The 26,924-nt window shown below is 40.3% G+C and overlaps 1 protein-coding gene across 2 annotated transcripts in view; it reads right to left on the bottom strand.

The window, feature by feature from the left end:
• The window catches only part of MEGF10 (multiple EGF like domains 10), a 370,667-nt gene that overhangs the window by 31,726 nt on the left and 312,017 nt on the right, over positions 1-26,924 (bottom strand). For both annotated transcript variants that reach the window (XM_068535791.1, XM_068535792.1), the window contains 8 exons: positions 26,533-26,779; positions 24,765-24,885; positions 20,815-20,951; positions 13,678-13,890; positions 7,197-7,371; positions 5,782-5,902; positions 4,812-4,975; positions 2,430-2,532 (listed from right to left, as the gene is read on the bottom strand). In XM_068535791.1, coding sequence (XP_068391892.1) covers positions 2,430-2,532; positions 4,812-4,975; positions 5,782-5,902; positions 7,197-7,371; positions 13,678-13,890; positions 20,815-20,951; positions 24,765-24,885; positions 26,533-26,779 — 1,281 coding nt within the window. The remainder of the gene's footprint in view (positions 1-2,429; positions 2,533-4,811; positions 4,976-5,781; positions 5,903-7,196; positions 7,372-13,677; positions 13,891-20,814; positions 20,952-24,764; positions 24,886-26,532; positions 26,780-26,924) is intronic.

The raw sequence follows: 26,924 nt of genomic DNA, 5'->3' as shown, positions 1-26,924 counted from the left end.
CCCACCAGGATGGCTATAATCAAAAAGCTAATAACAACTGTGGTGAGGATATGAAAACTTCATACACTGCTGGTAGGAATGCAAAATGGTACAGATGCTTTGGAAAACAAGTGCAGTAGTTCTTAAAAAGGTTAAACTTAGAGTTACCATACAACCCAGCAATTCCACTCCTAAGTGTATACCTAAAATATATACATCCACACAAAAATTGTACAAGAATGTTCATAACAGTATTTTTGATAATAGCCAAAAAGGTGGAAACAACCCAAATGTCTATCAACTGATGAATGGGTAAATAAAATGTTGCCTATCCACACAATGGAATATTATTTGCCAGTCAAAAGGAATGAAGTATTGATATATGCTCCAATATGGATGAACCTTAAAAACATATGCTAAGAGAAGGAATCCAGTTACAAGATACCACATATTATATGAATCTATACAATATCCAGAATAGGCAAGTTTACAGAAACAGAAAGTAGATTAGTGGTTGCCTAGAGTAGAGAGAAGGGGGTGGGATGGTGAGTTGGGAGTAAATGGAGAATGACTGCTAATAAGTACTAATAGGGTTTTTGTTGTGGGGTGGTAATGAAGATCTTCTAAAATTGATAGTGGTAATGGCAGTACAATTGTTTGAATACACTAAAAACCACTGAATTCTATACTTTAAATAGGTGAATTCTATGATATGTGAGTCTATCTATCCATCTATCTATCTATCTATCTACCTACCTACCTACCTATCTATCTATAAAAAGGTTGCTAGTTATCAGCACTGAGCACTATGGTCCTCTCATATAATTCTCAGAAGTCTTCATCCATGCTGAAAATAAATCTCAGCGTAACTTCCCTCGCCCCCCAGCACTTCTTGGACTAAGTCCACGCATGGCAGTAGGGTGTAAAAGTTAAGAGAGCTGGCTACATGGTGGGACAGCATTGGTGCAAATCCCATTTCTCATGATTACTGACTCTGGGACTCTGGGTCAGGCCACTTAACTTCTCTTTGCCTAAGTTTCCTCATCTGTAAAAAGGAGAAAATAATATTTTCTACCTCATAGCATTGTTGTAAGCCTGCCGTAAGCGCTCAATAAGCATTACTTATTATTATTTCTCTAGAGTCTTTTTTGTGTGCATTTTTGCTAAAAGGTAAGGCTACTCCATAATTTCCTCAACATGACAACTCTGGTATGGAGGCATAAGAGTCTTCTCTGAAAGACCCATCTTCTGAAAATATGAACCATCACTGAAGAGAATACTGGGCTTTTTACTATCAACTTCTCTTTTAGAGGACAAGTTAAAAAACTATTCTGGAGGATACTGCAGAACCACCAATATGGAAACAGCTCTGTCTTACAAATCCCTCTCTCTTCTCTAAATATATATACAAATATATTTAGACACAAATATATACAAAAGCACACACAAATGACTTCCAATGAGAATATAATTTTAAACGAAAGTTTTGGCTCATTTATCTACCTCTAATCCTGTCTCCAGTTTAACAGGATTTCACTCTAAGTTGGCAATCAGCATTTAACATTTCAATTTACTTACAGAAGAAATGTTCATCAATATATTCAGTTCATTCTTTCCAATATCCGATAACTTTCCTATTGCATTCCCATTAGTAATTTTTCTTAATGAGTGTTTAAAATTCTATTTTTTGGCTTCTTTTGTCTTCTTAGAACACCCTTGAATTGATGTATCAAAAAGAAGAGCAAGATCCCAATTTGCTTGGGCATTTAGTGCCATCTCCCAAGTCTATATATCCTAAGCGAAAACATGGTTCTTCTCCCAAGACCCCTGTTAGTTTGATAAACTTCCTGGCTGAAACCAAGAAGCCATATAAATAGGGAGAAATTTCTACCTTGTGGTTAGAAAATTTGTCCTCAATCATATTATGAATTTTTAAGACAAATATTATTGTAAGAAATATTTCTAGTAATAAATATTTTAATATTTGCATATTAACCATAAAACTATTTAATAGTTTTGCCTCACTGAGGTGAACTTATTTTCTTATGGTTTATATCAATCATTCTTTCCTCAATGCTCAAAAATACCACAGAGGTCTTGCTAAACTCTTCACAGCAATTCACAATTTTCCCCTCTTGATGACGTGAATTCTGATAGTTGTATTGGGTTGGCCAAAAAGTTCGTTCAGGTTTTTCCGTAACATCCATACCAGAAGGCTCAAGAGAATTGCCCTTGCCTGATTCAACAAAAAGTCATCCCTGGATTACAGATTAATTAGGCCTAGCAGTAATATTTCTTGGGTAAAAATTTGCCAGCTTCCTGGAGACTTTACCATATTTTCATTTTTTTCTGAAAAGTTGAACTGTGCATGTTTCTCTGAAGTAACAAGGAACAGCGCTAGGCACACGTTGGCATGTTTCCCATTTCAAGTAGTGGCCCTTGGTTCTCACCTGACCATCCGGGGAGGCAGCGGCAATGGCCCGTGGTGGGGTGGCAGCCATCCGCATGGCTGCAGTCACAGCGCTCGGCACAGTTCAGCCCATACGTGCCATCCTGCATGGAAGATAGCAATGAGGGATGGGAATCCCATGGTGGGAGATGAGAGGGACCTCAGTCAGCCGTTTCAGAAACAGCACCCTCCCCTCCCAAACACCTCTCAGCAGCATGTATTACAATCACCTCTTCCCATGTCTTCTTGGTCCCCCAAATATAGGCTAGGCTGCAAGAGGTAAGAGTTTTTAAATCGCTCAAACCTTAGTTTATGTCTACCATATGAATGGTGAACCAACTATGCCAACATGCTGATGTGCATACAGGCAAATATAGGTAAACATGCCAATTAATTAAAAGAATCTTTATCTTACCGTGAGCCACAACTCAAAAACATATTGTCTTTTTGTTCCTAAAGATTTTTATAAAATATTTCAGTACTCCTTACAGGGCATTTTTTTCCCCATTGAGGTATAATTGACATACATTTTATTAGTTTCAGGTCTAAAACATAATGATTCGATACCTGTTTATATTGTGAAATGATCACCACAATAAGTTAACATCTGCCACCATACACGGTTCCAGAATTTTGTTCTCCTACAAGGCATTCTATTCATTAGTGAAAAGGAAGTCCCTGACCCACATAAAGAAAGCCTAAAATTTTAAAAATAACAGTTCTAATGATGAAGATCATTTCCATAAATTGCCAATGAGATACATAGAACTAGGAGAAATTAACATCTTTTGTCACTTTTCCTAATTAGCATCCTCCTCTCCATGATGCCATCTAAACCACGTGAAACATTCTGATTCAACCTCCTGAGCGAGGATGCAGTGTGTGTCGGCAACCGTCCCCCTCCCCGCCCTCATCCTCTCCCAGACCTTAATGTTTTCACATGCACATCGCGTTGGTGGTCCAGCAGAGATGAGACTCTTCACGGACGTGATCATTTAGTTTGTGGGAGAGGAATGAAAGTTCTGCATTTATAAGCCCTGCTCTTTTGCCAGGTCCTGACTGAGGGAGAGCACTACAAACCTCCCACAGCACCAAGCTGCAAAATTACCAAGAGGGAGGCACCGAGAACCAGCATTAAACAGGTAGTGGGTGTTAGATGGCATAATCATTTGTCTAGTGATTACTAAAGTAAAATATTAAAAAAACATTTTTAGGTTCTACTAATGTTTGTTCGGGCTTATAGGATTTAGCTTTGCTACAGTGTGAGCCACTAAACCATCTTCAGCCTTTGCTGATTTATTAATGCATCTAATAATATATCAAAAAAAGGACAAGATTGTGCTGGGGGCTTTGCTTTGTCCACACTCAGACTGGGAGTGAAGGGTGATCTTCAAGCCCATCTCAGAGCACTGATAATCTGTTCACTGGTGGATGACAGGAGGCAAAGCTAAGCTAACTTTGTCCTAGGGCTTTGGAGGGCATGGAATAGCCCCCGGTGAGATGCTCTCTAGCTGCCAAATGGGCTGCACTTAATGAGGAGGAAGCCCAGGGAGAAAAGCAATCTGTGAAAGGCCCCCCTCGAGGGGGCCAGTTCAGGGGGTCATGGTGTCACCTCACCATCAGATGATCCCCGGGAGGCAGAGAACACACACTGCTGAGAGAATGCTTAATGGCTTGGGAGCATAGGGAGAAAGAGTGATGGAAAAGAGGGAAGGAAACTGGCCCCGTGCGTGAGAGGAAGCAAGCGAAATGGGCTGTTACTACAGAATGCACTGCCCATTGCCCACCCTGTTGGCCTGCGGCAGACTCGGCAGAGGGGTTCTGATGATGGGTGTCTCCAAAGTAGGTCAAGGGAACAGAGTCAGCCTTGAACCATGGAAATCTATGGAGATTTGTGTGACTTCAGAGATATTTGTGTCAAAAGGCGGCTGTTTCCAAACCTTTCACCACCTCACTGAGGCTTTCTGTGACACCATCACCACCCCCCTTTCAATGTCCTGCCACTTTCCACCCCAAAGGCTGGAGGATTTCCATTGTAATGGAAACACAATATTTGGAGAGTTGACAGGCATACACTGGGTGTTTGACAAATGCTGGTGACTGGCTGCCATGAAGATATGGGTATATTAGAATAGACAAAACAGAGGGGAATGGTGGCACGAACCAGGAGAGAGAGGAAGGAAGGGATTCTCACAAAGCTGCCTAACTAATTTCCACATCTATTCCTTTTCCTATCCTGTATCCAATCTGAGTTGAAACACCTCAATTCTTCTAGTAGTCACTATGGTTTGGTTCACAATCAGGCACTTTAAATCATGAAGTCTGCAAAAATAAGCTAACCCTCTGGCATCAGCTCCTCCCGGCCCTCCCAGTTGGGTCATACCTGGCAGGGAAATTCACATTTCTCCCCGCGCCATCCAGGTGCACAGGTGCAGGTCCCATCCAGAGTGTTGCAGGCTCCGCCGTTGAGGCACTGGCATGTTAAGTTACAGCCAAAGCCCCATGTGCCACTGGGACAGCTGATGGAGCAGTCCACCCCGTGCCAGCCTGCCACGACAAGAGTGCCAGGGCACATGAGCAAACAAAGGCAGCAGGGAGCTCTGCCCAGCCTTTCCAAGCCACTCTTCACCTTAGAGACATCTCAGAGGTGCACAGAAGTGCCCCTGCCACAGCTCAGGGAGCATTGGCTCTGCCATGTAAAGCCTCTACCAGAAATGAACTAAAGCACCCACACAGCTGTCAAGGATGCCAACACTGAGAAGCACTACCGGGCTACTGGGGGGAGAGAGATGAAGTGAAGATGCACAACGTACATCACTCACTGTCTAATGCGCAGTGATGCACATTGTGGGGTGCTGAGTTTTGTTCAGGTCAGCAAATGAAACATTTATATGGGAGGGAGAAGGAAAGTTTGTGTTTGAAGGAACAACCCCATCTTTAAAGCAGGAGCCCATGAACCATGAACAGTGAGTATCCAGGATCCCGGCTGCTGCAGCAACTGTGAATAAACACGATCCGGCCCCCACGTACAGTCAGGTGCTTGGCTGCATTTCTTGTCAGGACTCCAGGCCAGTCAATTTAGAGGAATGGACACATGTCTGCTTGGTTACTCTCCACCAAAGCACAGAGACTCACAGACTTTTGGAGCTGGCAGCGACTTCAGAGATCATCTCATGTGAGCCTCTCCCTTTGACTCAGGAAAGCAGGAGAGCTCTCCCTGGATAAGGGTCTTGCTGAGTCCAGGCACCGTATTTCTGCACAGCTGGAGCTAGAATCCTAGTTAAAGTTTCTTTCCTGTGCCTTTAGGAGCTAACAGGAATAGGATCAGGTAACAGACTCATTCACCCACTCACCTGCTTTGCAAGTACAAGACCCATCCACAGGAGAGCAGACAGCATCGTTTTTACAGCCGCAGAGAGAGGAACAATTTATCCCATAGGTTCCCAGAGGGCATGGGGTAGAGCAGTCAATTCCCTAGATGGGCGCAAATAGGAAAATGCATGCAATTTTACCACGTGAAATAAGGCCAACACAAATAAACAAAAATATATCTTGTCCATGCTAATTACAGTCCCTCTCTAATTTTAACACATTGTATTTTTAAGAGTTGTTATAACGTCACCACTATACTAATTGTACGGATTCAAGGGCAATTCTAGCTGGCCTATATTTAGGATACAGTATTGAATAGGACCCAAAAAAAGCCTGCTGCCTTCATTAGTTTTCCTTGGTAGCAAATATAATTCAAAACCCTCTGTCCTTGCTCAGACAAGTAGATATAGAACAACAAACTGTAGCTGTACAATTACTGTCAATAAACATAAATATGAACTATACATTAAATTGCAATGCTTCCTAGACTGCCTGGTATAATATGTAATATGATTAGTGGGTGAGGCAAAGGAATAGGACACACTCAGCCAGCAGCATAATTCAATTTATTATCTGACAGGGAGCGCTAAACATAGAAGTTGGTTACCAAAGGTGACTGGAGGTCACCCTCCTTTAAAAACAGAAAAGACTCTTAAGGATAATTCAAGGGCTCAACCAAAGAATTGTGACACAGGTTAGAAAATCCTGTAAAGATCTCAGCTCTGAGACTTTATGACCCACTCATTCTATATTATGTGCTCTGGAGTAATCATCAACATTCTTCACAGTTTAATGTTCTCTTTAAAAGGGGAGAAAATAACTCAAGAACAACCCATTTTCCTTCAAAACAAAAATTTCTAATCTGTTGCTAAGAAATCCTGGAAACTAGGCAAAATTCTTCTCTGTTAGCTTATAGGCATATGTGAAAGGTCTAGATTCTCAAAGGGACTGAAAAACTTATATATTACTAACCTTGGATATTAATATATAATAAATGCTAACTTGATGTAGTATGCACCTTCAAATTGCATGGAATTAAAACAAAAACGGTTGACAGTAATACATATCCTACTTGGAAAATTTCTTTGCTACCTATAAAACATGACAAAATAATTACGTAAGGAATAATTAAAATACATCTTGCTTCATGACATATATTAATTAAATAATTAAATATTAATGCCACTTTATAGTTTCACCAGCTTACCCAGTCATCACTCTCAGGTAATTACTTATGTCTCTTATCGTTACTTTTCTCTTTATTTTCTTTCTTGTTAATGATGCAATTGATTTTTAGCACATTCATTGGACTTCAGAAAAGGTCATATAAATCGTGGTATCAATATGCTCCAAGTTGCACCCCTTATCTCCTTCCTCCACAGCCCAAGCCACTCACTTTGAATCCTGGGGCACAGGTGCACTTTCCTGTCACACTGTCACAGTCAGCTCCGTTTTGGCAGCTGCAGATCTGTTGGCAAGCTTCCCCGTAGAATCCAGGAGAACATGTCTCATTACAGTAGAGTCCTGACCAGCCTGGCTTGCAGGCACACTCTCCAGACATGGGGTGACAGCTGAGAGACGTGGATGAAAGGAGCAAGTCACTCTCGGGTAAACACGACACCCAAGGCCCGTGCAAATGTTGCTTTAGCCATGATCATTAAATGTGTGGGTAATTCCATGCACGATAATTTAAACTTCATTCCCAGTCTTGGTATGATTTAATTAATCGGCTGAAACCTGATTGGTACCACAAATGTTGCATGAAATCAGCATCATGTTCTAGCAGGATGACACTAAACAACTGTGTCCTTTTGTCTGAAACTCATTTTAATTTTTGTAAAGTGAAAGCACTAATTTGATAAGACGTCAACTAGATGAGACTATCTAAAGAACTCCATCCAATGAACACTACCAAGTCAGTTCACCAGAGTGATGTCCAAGGAACTCCAGAAGCAACAACCTTTTCAGTCTATTTCTTCTCTCGGCTCCCCATACCTGGTGGCGGAGCAGCTGTCTCTACCTGAAACAGCAGTCGCATTGATGGGCCAGGCAGCCAGCTGTCACTCCATAGCAAATGGACACATCAGCTGCGCTAAGAGGCACGGGTTAGCGAGGCTCACACAACAGGGTGCTCTGTAACGCTCAAAACACATGTGCTTCTCGCCAAAGGAAAATCTGAACAATCAAACTAGCTCTGCTCACAACTGGAAGACTGTTGAAGATGGTCTTCCTCCCCTGATGGAGATAAAACCCTCCCCTTAACTCAGGCCAACAACAAAACCCATTGTTTCATCCAGACATTTGCTAAATGACCTCTCACCAGAGGATTGTTCATAGACTTTCTGCAAAGAACCATGACCTGGAAGGGATGAAGACTGAGGCTGTAAATTCCAGCTCTCCCACTACCTGGTCAACATTAGTGAAAACACATAACCTCCCTGCGCCTGACATCCTAATCTGTCAAGTGAGGGTCTCAGCCACACCCCATAAGCTCATTTCCTATCCCTTTTTCTTAAAGAAAAAGGCCTGTGGGTTAGATAGTTTGTTACTCATTTTTGGAAATTTATTTAAATATACGTTTAGGCCCCTATTGTAACTAAGTGCCCAGAAGCAAAGGCCTAGCATCCGTCACAAGCATTACTCAGGAAACACGGCAGGAAGAAATATTCAAGCACAACTCTACATTTAAGATGGTTTCTTGGGTATATAAGGTTTGGACTCATAAGACAAGAGTTTGAATCTCAAATCAACTTAGAACTACTCAGATCTACATATCTGCTATTTATCCTCGGGCAAAATACCTGGCATCTCCATGGCTTCTCAAATTTAACCATCAAACACGGAGCTCTGGTTCTTCCCTTTCTTCATTCCTCACTCAGTGTTTCCTTTCAACTGCTTTCCACTGAAGTAATGGCACCACCAGCCACTCAGTGGTTTAAGCTAAAAACCTCATAGTTATTCTTGATAACTCCTTCTCCCTCATCTCCCATATTGACTTCATCACTAGGACCTAACCATTCTAACTCCAAAATATGTCTTGAATCTATCCACATCGCTCCATCTTCAGTGTCACCATCCTACTCCAAGGCAAGGTCATCTGTCTCCTACACTCCTGAATAGCCTTCCGACTTTCTTCCCTGCATTCACTCATGACTCATCACCTAAAAAGTAGATCATATGGTATCATTTTCCTTAAAACTCGTCAAAGACTCCCTTTGAAGCCTACACTCAGAATAAAATCCATACTGTTTAATACAGCTGGAGTGAAGATTATTTATTGTCTAAACCAGGACATTTTTAAGAGTGAAGAGGGAGTTACTAATAATTACATTAGGGCAATAGGCCTAAACAAACAGTTCCTGTGACACCAGATATATGATGACCCTAAATATAGCCCATAGGCCTTCATCATTTGGCTACTGCCTTCTTTCCAACCTCTTCTTTCATCGTTATTCTCTCTTTATTACTATGTTCAACCGCAATAGATTTCTTTTAGTTTGTAAGAGCATTGAGGTTTTTCAACTTAAGGGCTTCACATGGGCTATTCCATATGCCAGGAATGCTATCTCCCCACTCCTGGCCTAGCTCTCTCCATCTTCTCCTTCCATGCTCAGTTTAAATCTCTCTTACTTAGAGAGGACTTCCCTGACCACTCATGTTTCAGTTAGGTCTTTCCTATTATTCTCTTTCATTGCACCCTGCTCATCTCACTTATCACAATCTGTAATCTTATGTTTATTTTTATAATCCTTCCCCTGTCTTCTTTCCCCTCTAGACTTCCAGCTCCATGAGGACAAGAATTCAGGGTGTTTTGTCACTGGCCGTGGACACAGTAGCCCACGGTAAGCACTGATTGAGTGACAAGTGAAACTGTCACAGTTGATGTGTGGCGGGGTCTGACTCCAGGGATTGTGCTTTCCCACACGAATCTGCTTCCCCTGATCTCTCCAAGTCATCTAGCAATGTTAAATTATAATCTGTATGTCTGCATACAAAGGCCAGATTTCCCCTAAAATTAGTTTTTTAAATGTCAAATTTATGACTTAAAAGGAATCACCATTAATTGCAGGAGACAGTCACTTAAGTGACATTTATGGTGATATTGTAAGCGGATGCACAGACTAGCACTGAATGTATGCTAACACCATGCTAAGCAATCCACGTGCATGATTTCATTTAATGCTCACAGTGTTAGGTACGATTCCATTTTATAAATGAGGGAAGAGAGACCTGGAAAGAGGAATTTATTCAAAGTCTTGCACAGGTAGTGGCAGAATCAAACTTGAACCCAGATTTCTTTCTTTGTTTTCACACCAAAGGAAAAGGAAGTTTGATAGCCGCCTGCTAGGAGGGCTATATGTGAAAAAGAATTGCTAAAATTTAAATTTTAAAACTGCAAGGATAAAAGGGTTAGCAGGACCAATAAAAGCTTGTATTGTGCAAGAAGCATGGACGAATTTAAGTTTGTTTTAGAAAGGCCCTACATATGACAAAAAGAAAAGAAATATTCCAAGTGATGGACTGGTTAAAGTAGTTCACCTTAAGATACTATTTAAAAAAAGGACATCTTTTGGTAGAAAATATTACTTTACATTAAAAAATAGAAAATAATATTCATGGTATAGATATAAATGTTAAGCAGAATAGACAATTTGGGGACAGGGAATTGAACTAAGCTAGAGGCAGGCAGAGAAATTGATATTCAATGCCCCCCACTGAGTATTAGTGCAGCACACTGGTTCTCAAATTGATTGACACCAAAATTAGTATTCTGCAATTTGTAATTATATGTAGGAAGCCAGAGCACTTTGGAGGCATTTGATGGGTTCTCATGCAGGTAGCTTAATTGGTAATGAGATTTACATGTTGTTGTTAGAGCAGCAGAGTGGAGGTTGAAGGGTCATATCCTCCTACCTGATTTCTTTCTAAAGAACAGATTGCTTTGTGTAATATGAAAACTGGATTAAACACAGATAGGAATATCTACCATTTTATACACATATATAACTAGATAAAAATATTCTAGTAAAGTTTTTCAGTTTAAGAGTTAAATTATTACAGGTATCCCATATAATACTGGCTAAAATAGAATGAATCATTGAACTTCCTTTTATTCATTTCCTTAGATATTATTCATGCTCAGATATACGACAATTAGGTGGCATTTGCAAATAGGCACACCCTGATTGCCCACAGCTATTAAATGTCCTTATTAACAAGAGTTAATATACATATCCCATGTGGAATCTCAGTGAATCTTGAATTTTGTTTTCCTGTTCAAAATCATTTCCACTATAAAAGTTAGTTTTAAGAAGTCCAGTTCACAGAGAGTGTCCTTAGGCTCTATAACAGTGCTGTAATTTAAAATACTAATATCACTTATAAATATATTTACATTCATTTCAACCTTACGATAGCTTGCAAAATAAAAATGGCTACAAACGCTTTGTAACTCCTCCCACTAAGAGGTGGAGTGTAACAAATCTGGACTTGGTTGTGTTACCTGCTTTGTCTAAAAGGACATTAGCAAACATGACATAACCAAAGGTTTGAAAAGTGTTTGCATGTTGGGGCTTGCCCTGTCTCTTGCTGCTGTTGGAAGCCAGTCACCACTTACAGAAGCCCAGGCTAACCTGCTAGATGCTGGGGACATATGGCTCAGTCACTCCCATCACCCAGCTAAATGCTAGACATGTGAGTGAGGAATTCCAGTGAGGAATTCCAGGAATTCTAGTTGATCTTCCAGCTGAACATAGGCAGACCAGCAGAACAACCACCAAGCTGAGCCCAGCCCAAAGAATCAAGCAAAAAATCATCAGTTAACAAATAATTGTTGTTTTAGACCACTAAGTTTAGGGTAGGTTTTTTTTTTTATGCAGCAAAACTAACTGATACAAACCCTTACTCAAATATACGGCTTCAATATATGTCAATACATACATATCCACAGAACTAAAAATTTACCTAAAGACACTGTAAACTGATAGTGTGCATTGCCTTAGTTATTTCATTAATTATGATGAAGACTTTTAGGATAAATATACATCATGTATTATGCAATAGCAAGCTACACTCTTGCCTGATTAAATGGTAAGTTAGACTTTCAATTAATACAAAGATTCTATGCCTTTTGGTTCAAAGGGAACCTTGTGTTTCTAGGAATTTTACATAGAAGTTCAAGATATAAGAATAGATGGGTGGCTTCAACTGTGAATTCAAAAAGACAGAGTCATATAATCAACATTCAACTGGTCTTAAAAGAAATTTGTACAAGCTAATTTTAAAAAATAGCTCTCATTATTTAGGGAAGCCACTTCATAGGCTAATTGTTTTTTAATCTTCTGATTATTTGTTATACATTATTAGACAGATTTTAGTGTTCTTTTGATCTATGTGACTATCAAATAAGTTCATGTACTTGTTTGTTAAATATACGTGCTTAGGTACACATGACCTATGTCAAAATTATATGGTACTGATGTCAACCTAATAACTGTCCACTTGCACCTTGCAGCTACTAATATGGTAACTAATTCCAACAAAATCAACATTTCCTCTGCTTCCCCAATTCTTCTCATAGCAGAGATCCTTTGTATAGGTTTATTAATCCATTTGATTTCAGGCTGCATCTGTATACAATGAAACAGCACACTGGCATAAAAAAGTCCTTAGCCATTACTAATGACTTGAGCCAAACTAATGAGCCAAACTCATGACTTGTCCCTAATCCTGCCAGCTCCTTCAACATTAAAGAGTTGAAAAACAAAAACAAAATCCTGCAGAGATTATTCGTTTTTACTCCCCAAACTGTCATGTAAAGAGTGGCAATATTTTCCAATGAAGAAAACCAGAAGTTTGCTAAAGTAGCTTACTACGTTGCTTGAGACACATTAAGAATGCACTTCTTTGATATGTCCCACTAAAATGTATTTCAGCACACACACACACACACACACACACAGTGCAAAGTCTTTTTTTGGCTCCCAACAATGGTTTAAAGAAGAGACCAACTACAGGCTTCTATTTACTTTTAACTTTTGTGCATTTGAGATTTGATGTGGTCACAAGTTACCTTTCAGAAGCATAAATGAAGTAACAGTTGTGCTGAATGCAAATAAAGGTAATTCTGGTATCATCTGAACTGCTATATAATGCACTGCATTTTTGTCAAACTCAACTTTTCCAGCAGTATGCAAACGAGGCCCAGAATTTTAAGTGATATGTATCTGGTCTTTGGGGGAGGGAGAGGAAGAAATGGTTGGATAGATATTTTCAGGGGCAGACAAGGTACAGAAAAGTGGGTGGGATCTTGGTTTTCTGTTCATAAATTCTTCGAGAAATTTTTGAGCCAAAAGACCCCTGTGAATTCTATGTCCAAGTAATCAATTCTGAACACATATCTCACATGTGACAACGACTCGTGACACACTGTCACAAAACTTCCACCAGTACACTTCCTGGCTAGGCAGATGTCAAGTAAAAGAGGCTGCAGTGAGAATCATTTTGTGATAGTTTTACATACTAAACTGGGCTTAACCTATGTCTCTCATTGTATCTTTGCTTCTAAGGGAATGTCACAAAATCCCTCTCTTAGGGATACATTCTACTAACCTCAGCAAGTTTAATATTTTCTGGTGGCCATTAATAGAGAATAGGGTTTCATATCCATCCACGGCCATCTAACAATTTTAGCACTTCTTACTTGGACCATTAAGTGGAAAAGACTTCCGTTTACTTAGTGGTTCCTGCCCTGGATGACCCAGAGGCAAGAAGGGTCTCAGGGTGGAAATTTCTCTGCCGATCCCTCCTTCTAAATAGTGGACACTGCGGTGAAAACTTTAATAGGACACATCATGCCAGGGGCAGCTGACCCTCACCTATGAGTGTTGTCCAGGTGGCAGGGACACCACTTGTCACATTTGATGCCGTAGAGCCCTTCTGGACACAGGCGCGCCTCACAGCGGTCGCCAGCAAAGCCTGCTTCGCAGAGGCAGGAGCCGCTCACATGGTAACACTTCCCTCCATTGACACATTGGCAGGTCTCTGCACAGCGAACTCCATAGGTGCCAACGGGACACTCATCCTGGCACCTGTCATGCAGGAGGTGGGAGCGTAAGATAGATTAGTCAGTGCCTTGTGAAAATAAACAGTTGATTCAGATAGGCTTTGTTATGTTTACAATGATATCATTTTTGGATTTGACATTTATTTGGTAATTGTACCATTACAGATATGAAAAGAATTAAGATAAATTATAGTAGTAACAGTAGTATGACCTGTTTAAAGAAATAGCAAAAACAAAAACAAAATAAAATTATGAGCTTGGGATGAAAAGCATGTTTTACACTTAGTCCTTGCTAAAGGCATACATAGCACTTTAGAAGATACCAGGAAAGGGAGAAAATGAACTGCCCTAGTGTGAGTCCCAGCCCATCATTAGGGAATTAAAATATATGCTTTCTCTAAAAAAGAATGAAATAATACCATTTGCAGCAACATTGATGGACATAGAGATTATCACATTAAGTCAGACAGAGAAAGACAAACATCATACACCACTTATATGTGGAATCTAAACAAATGACACAAATGAACTCATTTACAAAACAGAAACAGACTCACAGACATAGAAAACAAACTTACAGTTACCAAAGGGGGTAGTGGGCAGGCAGAGATAAATTAGGAGTTTGGGATTAACAGGTACACACCACTATATACAAAATAGGTAAACAACAAGGACCTCCTGTATAGCACAGGGAACTATACTTAATATCTCTTAATAACCTAAAATGGAAAAGAATCTGAAAAAGAATATGTATAATCACATTGCTGTACACCTGAAACTAATACAACATTGTAAATTACCTATCTTCAATTAAAATAAAATAAGATATATGCTTTCCCCATTTCAAAGAGAAAACTTTGTAGCAAACTTGAAACAAAATATTAATTATCTTGGCTTTCATGTTGACATTAATTTTTAATTTCAGCCATGTGTCTGCTCTTTTCAAAGCTGAATGGCAATCATTGCTCCTCATTTAGAAAGTTATGTAACTAAATAAAGTCCTCCTTAGATTTGGGAAAGTCTGAGCTACTGAAATCAGGTGTCCTCAATTTCAACCTGGGGAACTCCTGCCAAGAGACGGTAGAGATGCTGGGAGTTCTCTAACATAAAATTTTCATTAAATGGGGTTTTGTCCTCTGTTGGGAAGAAGGGCTACTAAATAGTAAGAAAAAAAATTCATTTTATTGTCTTTTAAAAAATGGCCTAACAGTGTGGTCTCGGCATAAGGATATGCTCTAGGTAAGTTGGATCTGGTGGGAAGCTGAGCTGCTGGAGGGAATCGAGAAGAGAAAATCATCATGGCTCCATGGAACGCAAGACTAGCTATTGGGCCAGCCAAGTTTCTTTCTGACCAGGCAAGGTGACTTGATGGGACTTTCTGTAGCAGAAGGAGCCCTTTCTGCCAAGGGAGAGGAAGCCAGGGTCTCGCCTACCCAGAGCGCTGCCACAAGCAGGGTACCCTCTGTGAGTCTCAGAAGCCACTTCCCATGTGGCTCTCAAGTCATGCCAAACCCAGAGTCCAAAATGTAGGTCAGAACTGCATTTTTTCAAATGGGTACAGGGCAAGGGCAAGTGCATGATAATGAATCCAAGCAGACTTCAAAGCAACAGCAAAGAGGCTGAAAAGCAAACATTTTCCACAAGGCTTTGCATAGTTTTAATGATAGGGTGTGAGGACTAACAATATCAAGGCTGGATGGGATTCTATTTAAGTGCAGAGAATAAATCTTGAGAACCCTTTGATATTTTTCTCATTAACTCTGGTTCTGGCATATATTTAGGGAAAAGGGCCTCTTGCAAATTTGGTTTCACAGACTCTAGACATCTTCAGGCTTGTCAATGGCAAAGTCTTCAAATCAACCACTCAACAAAGCATTAGAAAAGTTCTGGAGTAATTGAACCAAGTTTATTTAGCATAAAATCAGATGTGTGCTGCAAAGTTACACATGAGTAAACCTATTTTTAGACCAGAGTATTTTTTAAAGGTACTCTATTTTTAACTTGTAAGAAGCTTTACTAAGCCAAGTCACTTAGTTTACTCCTTAAAGATGTAAACTTTGGAGAACGAAATGCTATAGGACAATCATTGGGCCTCCTCATGGCTCCACTAAAGGCTGGCAAGACAGCTTGGCAACCTGTCTGTCCAGACGTCCTTGCAAGGCAGTACCAGAAAAAAAGAAAAAGTTATGCTCAAGGTAAATAATATTACTAAAAGAAACCCAAATGTTATGCTTTGGACTCCAGGATTTTAACTCAGGAAAAAGCACAGCTCTAAAAGTGGGGAACAGGATAGAAACGTGAAGCATGGAAAAACGTCTGCCACCAAATGACAGGGGAGCAGTGTGTCTATTCTGTCCTATTTTGGCATGGACTTCCTTCTCTCTGAGAAAACAAAATCCATAATAGCTGGGCCTGACCCATATTTACCTTTCTAACATATACTTAAACACACTGAGTTTCTGTTTTAAATGGCAAAAAGCCATTTGAATTTTACTTACTAAAGTAGCCAGTAAAGTTTGGTTTGCCTTCCCACTTCTTTTTTCTCAATGTTGTACTTGTAAGAGAATTCTGTTAATAACAATTATGTCTGCTTCCACCTACCACACCAAAATGGTAGGATATCTTTCTAGAAGTAGGTATTTTCCACCTTAAAAATAAATGCAATCATGAAGTAGCTTACACCCTTCTCATTGGCTGAATTAAGTCTTTGTCAAGCAGTCTTGTCTCCTTTTTGGGCTCCTTTTTCTAAAAGAAGCATCATTTCCCAATGAATTTTATGCCCTTAATGTTGCTTTTGTGGTCCCATGTGGAATAAGAAAAGTAATCTTAGAAGTCATTAAAAGAGGAAATATTTTCTTAGGAGAGATGGCAGAGAGGCAATAAATATAAATAAAATAAAAATAAAGCAGTAAATATTGGCCATGGTAGAAATATGAAAATGTGAAGTTCCTATTTTATTTTTTTAGATTTTGAATAATACCCTGGAATTGGGAAAAATGGACAAGCATTAAGTAGAGATAACCTAATAAAACATGACACCAATATCCAAACCAATGAGGGTCACAGGCTTGTTTGAATATGATTTCGATTATCATATTGCATCTCACTGTGAACTTATGGAAAAGGAAGTGAGTTAGCACATAAGGGGTGCCAGCTTCCTTTTTCTCCTTTGTCCTTTTGAGCATGGCCCTCCAAGAGTGACCTGAATAACTGGGCCAAACCATGATTTAGTGTGAAAGAATCACATTCCTCATTAAACTGGGATCAATAGATCGGCTGCCTACCTTTCAAACATCTAGAACTGCTGCTCTGGGGAAATATAAGGAACACTGGGAAAGAGCCAACTTTTCCACAATCCCAGAAGCAGGAAAGAGTTCCTCCACTGAAGGCCAGTTCTGTATCCCCCCAATTCCTGTCTCCAATTTTGGACTTCACCTCCTTTGGCCCACATTCTTCTTCACTTTCAGGGTGGTACAGAAGACAGTGTGGCAGGACTATCTTGGGCTTCACCTTAACAGAGTCCATAACTGATCCACGGATCTCTCCACTCAGCTTACGCGTAAGGAGCACCAATTATGTACATGGACTCATGCTAGGCCATCAAAGGCCCCAGTGCGATGATGCCATGACAACCCATCAGCATTAAGAACACTCTTTTAACCCCTTCAGAAGAATTTTTGTCAGGATCTGAAAGCCATGCTCTCTCCACTCATACTTGGCTGTGCCGCATGAGGTTTCCTCACCATGCTGTCCTCTCAACCGTCCCACAAACCCTACAGCCTATTATGGGGGCATCCCATGATCTGCTCTGCCTGCTTACAAGGTGCCCGTTTTGTTTGTTCTGTTTTCTCTCTGGGTGGGAGGGCCGTCGCCACATCCTGGGTACGCTCTGGGCCAGCTGCCTGCTGTGGTACCTGCTTCCCTCTGGCCTGACCTCAGTGATCAAGTTTCGCTGACTTCTCAAAACAGGGGAAATGGCAAGTCCCCAGGCCTTTGGGCTGCTTTCCCCAAACCTCCTGCCACAGATCGTTCTATAACCACTTATTGTTTCCCTTTCACGATGACAGATGTGCTTGTTGTCATTGTGTTGTGTGTGTGTGTGTCTGCATGTGTGTTAACTCTTGAACCCAGATAGTGAGAGCAGAATTGAAAACAGGAGTCATGTCATCAGTTCATCGGAAAAACAACAGTTATAAAAACAAGTCAAGAAGCAAGTTCCCTCTTCACTTTCCTTCTCTTTCTCTAGCTCTTTGTCGGCTTAGCCTCAAATCTAAAACTCACCTGAAAATTAGCTGTTATCCTCTTTCCCTGTATTCTAAATAAGATAAGTATAAGCCTGCCTGTATGTTTGTTGATTTTGTGTTTCCTTGAATTTGAGACTTAAATCCCTACAGGGCAAGAAAACTATTATATTTAAATTTTTATGGTCCAAAAATATTACACAGAACTATTATTTAGGGCTCTGCTTGGTCCCATGCCTCTCCTTTCCTGACTCATCTTTCTATATTAAGATGTTAATGCCACATGGATCCAGAACTCATCTAACAACATCATTTTCCAAAATACAATCATAAACCAGGATGTAGGGCACAAAAACTCTCTGAGTAGCCCAATTACATGTTGTAAAAACCATATGCTAAAGGTGTCAATAATGCATAACATCAAAAAACTAAGGAAAATATGTAGTTATATTAACAAAAGATGAAAAAGTCTTTCATGAAATGAAACAGATACTACTAACAAAAGTTCCTAATAAAAATAGGAATTAAAAAAAAAAATTACTCAAGGGGACTTCCCTGGTGGTCCAGTGGTTAAGACTTCACCTTCCAATGCAGGGGGTGCGGGTTCGATCCCTGGTCGGGGAGGTAAGATCCCACGTGCCTCCCGGCCAAAAAACCAAAACATAAAACAGAAGCAACATTGTAACAAGTGCAATAAAGATTTAAAAAATGGTCCACATCAAAAAAAATCTTAAAAAAAAAAACTACTGAAGCATGAAAAAGACAGTAACAAACATGAAACTATACTGGAGCCATTTCCAATAAAATTAGGAAGAAGACAGGAATTCCCACTATTACCTCTATTTGTCAACATTCATTCAGAGGTTTAAATTAATGCAACAACTCAAGAAAACGAAATAATCATTACAAATCTTGAAAAGAAGAGCCTAACTTGTCTTTATTTGTAGATGATAAAATAACCATAGTATTTGCTAAAAATAACATGAGAATTAACTAAGAAGTTTGGTAGAGTGGCTAAATAAAAAAATATTCAAAGGCAAGTTCTTCTTTATCCAGAAATATCCAATTAAAAACTTAAATGGGATTTTTCAAAAATTACAAAATACTTATAAATAAATTTAATAAGGAAGTGTAGAGTCTTAAGTGTGTGTGGGGGGGAAACACCCTACAGTATCATATTAAAAGTCATAAAATTAGACCAGAATTTTAGAAAGAAAAAAATTAGAGAGGAAGGTTAAAGGAATTCTTAATTCACAGATATCACCAAAAAAATAATGATACCTAGTATCTATATAGTTTCTAGACATCACTCAAATTAATAATCGCTAGTATTTATACAGCTCATAGAAATCACTCCACTACAATAATAGCTAATATCTGCAAGTTTCAGCACTGTTCTAAATGCTTTAATGTACTCATTTAATCCTTATAACAACCCTAGAGGAAAGTACAGTTATTTATTTGAACATTATAGATTAGGATGTTTCCAAGGACACAGGTTCCAAAATCTTTGTTTTTGGCTATTATACTCTTCTGCCTCTCAAGCCTCTTTCTCTAATTTTACACACACATCTAGCAAGCTTGGTTATTGATTAAAGAGCTAATTAGAAGCCATAAAAGCACTCTGGGTAACACTTTACCACCTAACACAAAAAAGGACCAGCAGTGGGTGTAAAAACCACGCACCACACGAGTATCACGTGCAACCAGAGAGCCCTGTGAGTCCCACAGGGTCTTACTCTATCAGCACTGCACAATGAAACGACTGCTGTTCTTCTTTTTTTTTTTTATCCTTTTTTTTTTTTAACATCTTTATTGGAGTATAATTGCTTTACAATGGTGTGTTAGATTCTGCTGTACAACAAAGTGAATCAGCTATATGTATACATATATCCCCGTATCCCCTCCCTCTTGCATCTCCCTCCCACCCTCCCTACCCCACCCCTCTAGGTGGTCACAAAGCACTGAGCTGATCTCCCTGTGTTATGTGGCTGCTTCCCACTAGCTATCTATTTTACGTTTGGTAGTGTATATATGTCAATGCCACTCTCTCACTTCATCCCACCTCCTAGAGAAATGGAAATAAAAACAAAAATAAACAAATGGGACCTAATGAAACTTAAAAGCTTTTGCACAGCAAAGGAAACCATAAGCAAGACGAAAAGACAACTCTCAGAATGGGAGAAAATATTTGCAAACGAAGCAACTGACAAAAGATTAATCTCCAAAATACACAAGCAGCTCATGCAGTTCAATATCAAAAAAAACCAAACGACTGCTATTCTTAAGAGCACACAGCATTATAAGAAGGTAACTTTATGCCTGACATACTTTTTAAAGATACCTAAGTACACATCCCATTTTAAAATAAATCTAGCCAAAAATCTTTAAAATGTAAAAAGTATTGGTGCTTGAAGTGGCTGTCCTAAACACTTAACTGTATAGAACTCATCCATCATGGGTTCTGATATTTTATTATTTTTTAAAAATATAATATAATATCTTCAATTCACCATTGCTGTCTATGATCCAGTTTCTATGCACTGAGTTGGGAAGGAATCTGTCAAACACACTGATACCTTACAGATGCTTCTTGGATGATTACAGAATCGTCACAGACAAATGGTAGTACACGGGTTCCCTGGACGCTCCAAGCTCTCCTTTCACACCATTACAAACAGTCAGAGAAGCACAAGGATGTCCCTTACCGTTCCCCCGTGTATCCGGGACTGCAGTGACATTGGCCCGTGGTGGCATCACACGTCCCTCCATTATGGCACTGACATTCTTGTGAACAGTTCTTTCCAAAGCGACCCTCGGGGCAAGGCTGACCACACACTGTGCCCTGCATTCAAAGAGACTTGGGAAATTAGATGGGCCCCCAGCCAGGGAAGGGCCAAAGGAGAAGGGAGAAAAGAGGGGGGAAAAAAAGGGAGGAGGGATATAGGAACAGGGCTGCAAGAAGATTAGATAAAGGAGATTTTAGAACACATACACTCTGTTCATCATCTCAAAAGTGTTAGAAATTCTAAATTGACTTATTTGCTTAGTAAGCCTAAATCTCAAGATATACTCATAGGTGGCAGAATAGTAATCTTAAGAAATACCTATATTAAAAAAATAAAGTTACATCAAATTATTATGGAAACCTACGGAATTTACAAATCCTCCGAAGTGTTCTTCCTTGTGTCTTACATGTACAGTAAGTCAACAATACTTATTGAGCATCCATTTCATAAATGACAACATCTGGCCCAAATGGAATATCCAAATGCTTCACCATATGTTCTAGAGAAAATACACTTTATCATTGGTTTTATTTCTTACAAGGAAGCATAAGAAAAGACTGACATTTTTTTGTACCTGAATTAATGATAACATTGCCTAAGAAATACTTCAGCGGAAATGAACCTAGACATTTTATTTCAGAAGAAAATACACTTCTATTTTCAGCAGGTTCAACAAACATTGTTGGGCCAAGATCAATAGGAAAGCCTATTTCATGGGGAGAAAAATCGAGAGAGTAACTTGGACACATCTCCTCACCCTAGAGGCTGTCTGTCTTGTCAGACACTGTCATATTTATTCCAGTACTATGTGGAGAAGCATAAGATACTTTGCCAATAAGTCAATGAAATATTCTACTATTTTCTACTTCACTCGTCTACATAACTTGGGCTTGTAGCTTATCATCTATTTACTGGAGTTACTGTTTCAGCAAACAACATATCCCAAGTAACAGGAATTTTTACAATGTTTTTAACTGTTGGAAGCTGTTGCTTTGTCCTCCTTCTCTATAAAAAAGACAGACTGTGGGCACTCTGACATTGGAGGCTAGCGAACACCAGATGGTTTTGTAAATGTTTATTCTGGGTAGTGTAAGAAAATACATTTCCTCTAACTCCTGGCTATCTACAAAGGCAGTTGGTGTGCTAATTAAGTCTCCTCTGGTGGTTTCTAGTTATCTACCAATGAGGAAAGTTCTTCCAGAATCTTGGAACTGAAAAAGCCTTTGAGAGGTGATTCAAATCAATGCTTAACTGAGAATCATCTATGTGCCAGGCATCATGTTAAGCTCTGAGAATCAAAGATAAAGTCACAACCTTTAACTAGCTCACAACATGGTGAGGGAGAAAGATGTAAAAATAGCTCTGACCCCTCCATTCTAGCACAACATATTAATATGACTAAAGGAATAACACGCCAAGGGTTAATCCATGATAAGCAGGGGTTCTGGTGAAAATTCTCACTCTCTCAGGGACTAACTACTCACATTTTGTAATGGTCCCACATAAGCTTCAGAGATGCTGTTGAAATATTGTTTATAAATAAGGATTAATGTCCTACTTAAAGCTATTTGCTCACATTATTCCTATTAGTTGAAATACATACATGTGTATGTGTGATAGGAATATATATTCATCATGAAAAGTACCTAGGATGATTGCACAAAGAAAATGTTGTAAAGAGAAGTGTAAGTTGGAAGCTCAGCTATGCACATAAAAAAATGACCTGAAACATTCAGTAAGAAACATCTATCAAGGTAGGGGCCCCAGAGTATTGGGGAGGCTCCACTGGGCTGATGGAGAGGGCCATCTGCCCACCTACTGGGACTCACGGTCCAAGCTTGTGGTTACCACTATCCCACATCATGACCACCCCGACCCAGAAGAAGAACAAAGCTTCAATCTCAAGATGAGGCAACTCTACAGACAATGTCTACACAAAAATCCTAGGAGGAACATGCCTATAGCTCCTCATCCAAAGAACACAGAGCTCCCTGGACACTCTGCTATCCCAGCAAAATCCATCCCTTGCCAAGGACCAAGCAACGACAAGTGTTGGCAAAACGTTGAATATAAGAAATAAAAGAAGAGAAGGAGTCAAAGATAATTCAGCATTTCTACCTTGGGCAACTAAAAAAGAAGTGTTGGTTTTTATGAGGATAAAAAAGGTAAAAAAGGAATTGCGGTACAACAAAGGATTAGGGGTACAACAAATTTGGTTCTATGAACACTGATTTTGATGGGCCTGCTTCCAGCTCAGTAGTCCTTCAATAACTCCCCTGTTCACCTCACCATGAGGCATCAATAAAAGGCCCTCTTGCACTGACTCCATTGCTTCATAGAGTTTCCCCATGCTCTGCTTCCTTGTCTTGACCACTTACCATTTCCAGCTCTCGCCTTGGTTCTCATATCTCTTTTCCACTTGTCCCAGTGGTCTTAACATCTTGAACTCAACCTTACTTCCTGTGATTCTCACCAGGAAGTGGACTCTAGGTCTCCTTTGCTCCATGCCTACAACAAGGGCAATCCCAAACCAGTCCCATCCCATGTCTGGCTCCTAAGGCAGACACATCAAATACACATCTGTGGTCAAGTGAGGGAAAGTCAAGGTTTGGGAAAATCAGCAGATGATTGTTAAAGCCATGGATCCTAATGAGTTTTCCAGAAAAGATTTATAGTGGCAAAAGAGAAAGATAAGACTGGAACCAAGGAAATACTGTAAGAAAGCAGTATGTAAAAGAAGGGGAATTAGGAAAAGAGATTTTTAGTAAGAGAGGTAGGACAAAGGATTATCAAAGAAGTGGAGGGAAAAGAGATTAGGAAAGGGAGATGGATGAGCAACAGAGTCAAAAGAAGTGAAGCGGAATGAGAAGAGAGGAGTTGTTACTGGATTTGGCAATTAAGTCACTTGAACCCCTGCAAGAACAGCTTCACTACAGTTCATGGAGATGGAAGGTAATCATCCAGTAAATTGTTCTTTTATTTTCTGTATGTTAACGAAGGAAATAGACATTGGTCATTCACTCTTCTGCCTTCAAGCAGACTTACACACAAACCAACTCAGAGAAATACGAACCAATGTTATTTCCTGATTTCAGAGTAATCTACTTAGTAAACCAGCTTTGACATTTTTTATTCCACATAACATTAAGCCTGTGAGACACTACATAAAGAGTAATGAGAAGCCCACGCACCACAACGAAGAGTAGCCCCCACTCACCGCAACTAGCGAAAGCCCTCACACAGCAACAAAGACCCAACGCAGCCGAAAAGAATAAATAAATAAATAAATAATAAAAATAAATTAATTATTAAAAAGAAAAAGACAGAGTATCACAGTCAAAGTTTGGGAAGTGTGGTGAGATATAGCTTCCTCTTAAAGTATCATACTAAAACCTCTGAGAAGTTCTGCAATACTTGGAAAACTTGGCTTTCCTCAATGTGTCTCCAGATTCATAAGACCGAATAACTTTTTCACATAACACTTAACCTGTTGAGAATAATGTTCCCAAAGAATATTAATGATCCATAGAGCATAATTATGAAAATGCTTATTTAAATATTTGCAGGGTTTGACAGCTCTTGCTGTCATGTGTAAGGCAAGATATTCCCTTTTTATATCCTGAGGGGAAATGCAGGACAGATGGCCTACTATCTTTTCCATGAGGACCCTTAGTACACTTCAAGTTCAGGATTTAATCACCTTCTGCCTTCTCTGGACTGAAAAATTCCAGCTTTGAAATGGTCAGGTATTTCCAATTTTGGAATCTTTAACCATCAATGTAACTTTCTTTTGTACCAAAGTCCTCCACATGCGTTTTCACTTGAGTATCCTGGAACAGGGTGCTTTGGGAGGGTGGAAGTGAGCTTACCAGCCAGCCAGAAGGACACGAGCATTCTCCAGTGACGTGATGACATACACCTCCATTTTGGCAGGGGCATCTCTGCTCACACTGTGGCCCATGCTTGCCAGGGGGACAAAGATCCTCACAGCTGAGGGATTAACATGTGACAAAGGACACCATGATTTACCCAACCACACAACCCTTAGGTTCACAGACACAGCAGCACCCACGGCCCTAAAATAGACCAGGTTTCTCTGTCCAGTACTGTTCGTTTCATTAACATCAAGGGCATCAATCATATTGGCCGGAAGGGTCTTTGAGGGGTCACCTAGCCCTTCCCTTTGTTTGGGGATATCTTCTGAGTGATTAGCTTTTTTGATTGGGGGGGTGGGGAACAATGCTAGGCTTGTGGGATCTTAGTTCCCTGACCAGGGATTGAACACAGGCCCTCGGCAGTAAGAGCACGGAGTCCTAACCACTGGACCACCAAGGAACTCCCATGTTTTGGGATATTTTCTAATGAAACCATTTCAATTTGAAGAGAATCTGTCCTATCAGAGAGCACCAAGGATGACTCTTGTGGGCCACACGCTCCCTGGTGACAGGAACTTTCCATGTAACTTTTATAAAGCTCATGGGTTACACTGGAAGTCTATTTGGTGTGTTTGTTCTAACCTCAAAGGAGACTGAAACATCTACACATCACCCCATTAGTGTACAAAATCTTCATAATCAATTTTCAGCGTTCTCTTCTTCAGAATGACAAGCCCCCACCCCATATTGTATGAATACACCTTCTTCCCTAAGCCTTTAATTGTCTTTTTTACTCTCCTGTAAAATTGCTGCAAGTTTCCCAAAGCCCTATTCAACTGTGGCCTTGATAAAAACCCATAAAAGCAATATTAACAAATAGTCTGAGATGATCATCCATTCTTCTGAAAATCAGGGCTTTCTTGGCTAATGCAATTTTTTCCTTAGCTCTACTTGTATAGCCCTAACACTGTCAGCAGGAAGCATTTACCTAGTCAGCCACATTTTTTTCAAGTTCTAGTTCTGTGACTTACAAGTGTAATTTTCTCATTAAGGGAAGAAAATTTTTTTATCTCCTACTTTTTTTTTTGGCAAATTCTGCCTCTTAGCCTGTTTGCTAATACAAGCAAACCGAAGAATGCCCTTCCCACAAAATAAAGTAGTAGAGATTAAGTAACTGCTTTAGTGTTCTCCAGAAAGAATTAAACTGTGTGCACATATCCTGCACAGATGTGATATATGTACTTTCATATTCACAAAGCAACGTACATATCTATGGACATTAAATAACCCAGCTAACCTTTCATCATGGACTATTTCTGACGTCTTTCGCCTTCCTTCTTCTCTAAGGCACTGAACCCACCCAGCTTTATCCAGCTAATTAACAGAGCAGAACAACGTGGACCATTAACAGCCGGCAGTGTAAAATGAATGCAATTGAGGGAGTATCAAAGCGGAACCCAAACCTGCCCCAACAACCCCAAATATTGCCATTCAGCACAGCATCCTGGCCCTCTCCACCTCTGCTCTGCCAAAAGAAGGCATGGAAGCTGGCTCTGAGGCTCTGGCTGGGCTCTGATGCTCTACAGCAAACAGCAGGAGCACCTAGTGGCCATCACTGCTCATCTCCACATCTGGGCCTGGGGTCCTATTCCCTCAGTAACTCTTCAGGCAGCAATAGAAACAGAAGCGCAGGAATATACCAGGAGCATGAACAGAGAGGGTGGGTGGGCTCTGCTATGCTGCTCAGCAGCAAGTCACTTACAAGGCTCCAGTGTAGCCGGGTGGGCAGCGGCACTCCCCCGTCACGTGATCGCAGGTAGCTCCGTTCTGGCACTGGCATCTCTGGTGACAGTCGTTACCATACGTGCCCTGCTCACAGCGCTCCTCGCAGCGCCAGCCCCGGAAGCCCGCAGCGCAGTGGCAAGCCCCCGTGATGGGGTTGCACAGAGCCCCGTTTTTGCACTGGCACCGACTGCTGCAGTGAGGCCCCCAGTGATCACCGTCGCAGGCTGAGGTTGGGGAAAGAAACAGTGGAGGGCATCAGAGTACAGGTGTGGGTAATGGCAAGCTCTTTAGAAGCAGCTTTCCTCTCCCTTTGGAGAGACAGTGGCTTGATGATCCCTTCATCACCATTCCTCAACCAAGCAGCAGGGC

Source organism: Eschrichtius robustus, chromosome 2, assembly GCF_028021215.1.
Source record: "Eschrichtius robustus isolate mEscRob2 chromosome 2, mEscRob2.pri, whole genome shotgun sequence".
NCBI lineage: Eukaryota > Metazoa > Chordata > Mammalia > Artiodactyla > Eschrichtiidae > Eschrichtius > Eschrichtius robustus.
Note: the sequence above shows the minus strand (reverse complement) of the source record. Positions and strands in the feature narration are given on the sequence as shown.